Here is a 5,246-nt window from a genome sequence, read left to right on the forward strand (position 1 = left end):
CAATTATAAATAAATAATAAATTCAACTTATTATTTATTAATTTTATTTAATTAACACATACATTTAATTATTTTTATATAAAATTAATAATTAAAAATTATTAAATAATAATTTAACTAAATATATTAAATTATTTAATAATGATTAACTATAAACTTTGACCAGTTGGATTGCAATTCTTTTCTAAATTAATAAGTATGGCATTTATGGCTCTCTTATTAGATTTTTGAAAGAGAACACATCATTCTCATTATTTCATATAGTTGATGTTTCTCTATATCGTACGGTTGTCCGAAGAAGAAGGCAGAAGCTGATACCGACGACCCAGTTAACGCGTTGAGGGTCCACTCCGACGCTGAAAAGTGAAAACTGATTGCCTCGCATTTCCCATATTGCCAACGTGATTTAATTCTCATTGCTCAATTAGCTTAAACTTTAAGTTTTACTATAATATTTTTCTTTTTATTTTTAATTTATTTGTTGGTGTTATCTTAATAAAAACAACGAACGTGTCACCCTCAGATACATTGATTAGTCATTAGTGCCCAACCCAGTAACCCGATTGTTNAAAACTTATTCATCTCAATTATTTTCATGTCAAATTTATTATAAAGAATTGTGTATATCTACTATCTATTATTATATTTAAAAAACATTAGCATGAGTTTAGCACACATTTTTTCATATATATATATAAGAGATCTTTTAATTAGAGTATTAAGTACTTATTATTTAAACTAATTTCATATTTTTTATTATTATACATACACCTTGATAAATGATTTGGTGACAACGAAAAGATAAAAAAAGACCTAAAAAAGTCAGATATCAAATTCTCGACAAAAAAATTGGTATATTTTTAAAAAATCTTACCAATTGGGATACAATTAGGTAGGTATCATTGCATAATTTAAGAACTTCAGACTCAAAATAAAAAAAAAAAGATAACTCTTAATTTCGTAGAAAAACAATCATGTACATATATGAAATGACGTTCTAACCTATCAAGTTGGGAGAAACAGACTATCTTTTCAGGGTCAGCAACCACAATTTTATAATTCGTCTTATCCTCCCAACTCAAACATAATTTATGATGTCTACGAAAGATTTTAGCATATTCGTTATCAATAATATGGACAGGAATAAGAACAGATAAATCTACCCATGTCAAGTCGGATGGGACCTTAGAAGATATACTGTGTATAACTGATCGAGACATACAAGCTCTATCTACAATACAACAAAACAAAAAAAATGTCACAACAAAAAGTCAAAAAGTCGGGTCATCATCAAAAGATTATAGTTCTTACATTTTCTCATACACACAAACTATCATCACATTATCAGATACAGAAATAGTACCATCTTTTAACAGATAAAGTGGCACTATGTGAGAGCAACACAAACATGAAAATCTCAATCACCAATAGCAAATAAAGACTAGGACCAACGTAAAATTTACAAGACTGAACCTCATTTTCAAAAATATTTTCTAATACCGATAAAAACAACAATGCCATTTAAGAAATTCAAGAACGAAAAAGTAAACAAATTTTCAATCAACAAACACAAAAGTGGTAAAATAGAACGCAAGAAACAAAACAAGAAAAAGGATAAAAAAACCAACCTGAATAGAAGAGTGCTAAAGGAAAAAAAATACTTCAACAGTAAAAATACTACGGTCCAAAGTCTTCAATGAACTAATGAGAACACTCAAAATTCAAGATAAAGAAATCTTGAAAGAAGAACAAAGGTTGCAAAAATAATCGAGGGAGACAAAGATGATGCAATACGAAGAAAGTGAAAAAGGAAGAAAAAAAGAAAAATAAAGTATTTATAAGACATTAAAAACAAAAGTTTCACTTTGCACCTCTCATTAATAGTGTACACAGTTACACAGTTACTAAGGTAACTGAAGGAAGAATGTGTGTGATGTTATAAAAAGACTTGACGTTTCAAAAACATGTCGAGTATCCAACTTACTCCAGAAAGACGGTTTACCCAACGTAAAGGAACAAATCAACCCATGCTTAAACCTGACCTCGTAAATACATGAACTCAAGTAAAGAGACTATTTATACATATCCTGACCCAAAAACATAAAGGCAGACCCAATAAGAATAAAAGTTCACCAAAAAGGTGGCCTCATCTACTTATCTGGCCTTATAAAAGTCGAACACCACAAAGGTAGTTCAATCCTACTTATCTGAATAAGTAACTACCTCCTAAGATATCTCATGCTTATCTAGAAGGGAGATCTCAACAACTTTCCTATCAAGAGGGAACAGCCATCCATCATCAAAGGTGAAACTACTTTAAAAAGGTAATTATCTATTCTACTATAAATACACTAACACTCTCATGTATATTTTAGACTTAATCTACTAACACTTGCTTAAAGCTCTTACTAACTTAAGTATCGGAGTCTCTTGCAGGTACCACCCCACCTCAGCACCAATATAAGTCGAACGCTATTTCAAAAAAAGTCTGGACCTCACGTCTTGGCCCAAGAGCAACCCAGTTTCAGGTAATCAAGAACACTTATTATTATTATTATTATTATTATTATTATTATTATTATTATTATTATTATTATTATTAGAAAAAATGACAAATAAGTCTTTGACCTTTTGATCCGTAGACATTTAAGTTATCGAGGATTGGAAAATACATTTAAGTTCATAACATTTTCAAAATCTATCGATCCCTCATATTCACTTGGGTTTGTTAGAATCTGTCAGACTCAACGAAAAAATCAAACGTGACTCCCATGGTACTGACCAGGATGATACGGATGCACATGTGAGAGAGTTTTTAAAATTGAACAAATTAGACTCAGAGATTGATATGTCCAGATTTTAAAGAGGTCAGAAACTTAAATATATTTTTAAATTCTCAGAGACTTAAATGTTCGTAAACCAAAAAGTCAAGAACCGATTTGTCATTTTTTTTATTATTATTATTAGAAAAAAATCAGAAAGATATTGTTATAAAACTTACTCATCTCAATTATTTTCATGTCAAATTCATTATAAAGAACGTATATATCTGCTACCTATTATTGTATTTAAAAAAGATTAGGATGATTTTAGTACACATTTTTTTTCATATATACTTATATTTATAAAAAATATATATAAATAAAAGATTTTTTAATTAGGGTATTATGTAATTTTATTTAAACTAATTTCATATTTTTTATTATTATACACCTTGATAAAAAGAAGCAAAAGTGCATATTACTGGTATATGTAAATGTTTTAATAAACTCATTCACTATATGAAAAGTTTCATATGTCACATGTTCCATGATTTTATTCATGGTGTCATTTTTTATAATCACATTGAGTGAGCTTTAGTCAGCATCCCACTAGACCTAGGCAACCTGGAAAATAGGTACATATGCTCAGCCGTGTCAGATCACACACCATTATTATTCATTGAGTCCAATTTTCTTAATTTCCCCCGCTTCTGAATTGACCAAACCAATAACTCAGTTTGAGATAAGAAAGAATATACATGAAAAAGAAGGGGCGGGGGGACATGTGATTTAAACACTCCTTGTACATATCATCAACTTAACCCATCATTCTCATATAACTTTAGACATCCAATAAGGATAGCAATCTATATGTTTCAATTATTTAGATGCAATTAGATCCTAATTGCCATATTTTCACATTTCACATTACATAATATGATTATGATAATAATTATTGTTGGAATAATAATAATCACCTAATTGGGGAAGTCAAAGATTCAACTTGGGCCTTCCCACAAGGTCCATTCATCCTAATATAAAGTCTATATTCGTCATATGTCATTGGTTGATAGAGTGCTGGCCTTTCCTTAGTCACAAGCTCTTTGGCAGGTTCAATAAGCAAATCACTTTTTGGGTTGTAAAAGAAGGCTAAGGACACACGATCTTTGTTTGAGTTCACAATAACCCTGTGCTCCACACTCTTGTATATTGCATTGCTCATCACCTGTCATTATATAATATATATTAGTCATTAATTAATTAAGAACTACCCACTCCTTGATGAAAATCTGAACCTCATCAACAATAATACATAATTATGGCAGACCTAGTGGTTGGCTGATTTTTTTTTTTTTTTCAAAATGTGGCTCTTTAATTAATATATGGACATATACAGTGAGTGCAGATAATGTTATTACTACTTTTCAGTCTAATTATTGTTATTGTTACCTGAATTTGGTCACCAACGTTGATGATGAAAGCATTTGGGAGAGGCTTGACAGTGATCCAATGATTTCCTTTGCGCACTTGAAGGCCGGACACAAAATCATCAGGCAGAAGGATGGTCATCCCGCCAGGGTCTGAGTGAGCTGAGAGTCCTAAGGTTAGGTCAGGTTGAGGGCATTTTGGGTAGAAATTAACCCTTAAACACCCTCCAATCTCGTTCTCTCCACCAAATGCATTCATAAGGTAATCCTCTTTTAGGCCTAGGTTTCTTGACATCAACTCCAGCATCCTTCCTCCTAGCTTCACCACTTCTTCTCCATATTCCGAGATTACTTTCCTGTTGTCAGTTACCAATTCAACTTAAATGTATGTGCAACTAACCATGATTTAACTAAAGTGAAAACTTAAGTGCAGTCAATTTTACGTGAAATTAATAACCAAAAATTGTTAGATGAAAATCAGTCAAATTATTTAACGATTTTTAACTATCAACTTCACGTGAAGTTGGCTATACCTGAATTTTCACTTTTTAACTAATCATTAACATTTTAGTGTAATCAAGTGAAACATTAGCTAATATCGCTTCAAATATAAGGAAAATTAAAAATAAAAAGGTATTTATTATTTAACATTTATTTTTTTTTTTATGATAATAATTATGAGGTAATGAGGTCCCGGTCAACATTGTCCAAAATATAACTATGTTGCTCGTGATCAGCTTAGATGATGAGGTAGTTAAGAGAAAACTATAAATTAAATTAGTGGGTTCCTTTTGTACGTGAAGAGACAGAAAGACAGAGAGAGATATAAAAGGTGAACCAAGTAGTTTGTACTGGTATATAATTTAAGAAAAGTTCCAAGTATTATTCCAAAAATATCATTATTTCAATGATTTTATATATGATTTTTTTTTAAGCCAAGAGTGAAATTGAACGAAAAATGAAGACTTTTACTTTATTTAAAAAGAACATATGTATTGACAGAGGTATATTTAATATAAATAAAAATTTTTTGAGACAAAATTAAAAGAAAATAAAA

General features: G+C 30.1%; 1 protein-coding gene across 1 annotated transcript in view; it reads right to left on the minus strand.

Moving 5' to 3' along the window:
• Positions 1–3,416: 3,416 nt before the first annotated feature.
• Positions 3,417–5,246, minus strand: part of LOC107484910 (jasmonate-induced oxygenase 2) — a 5,528-nt gene continuing 3,698 nt past the window's right edge. Inside the window, exons 2-3 of the mRNA XM_016105467.3 lie at positions 4,212–4,545; positions 3,417–3,987 (exon numbers count right to left, since the gene is read on the minus strand). Coding sequence (XP_015960953.1) covers positions 3,736–3,987; positions 4,212–4,545 — 586 coding nt within the window. The 3' untranslated portion in view covers positions 3,417–3,735. The remainder of the gene's footprint in view (positions 3,988–4,211; positions 4,546–5,246) is intronic.

Source organism: Arachis duranensis, chromosome 4 (assembly GCF_000817695.3).
Source record: "Arachis duranensis cultivar V14167 chromosome 4, aradu.V14167.gnm2.J7QH, whole genome shotgun sequence".
NCBI classification, from domain to species: Eukaryota; Viridiplantae; Streptophyta; class Magnoliopsida; order Fabales; family Fabaceae; genus Arachis; species Arachis duranensis.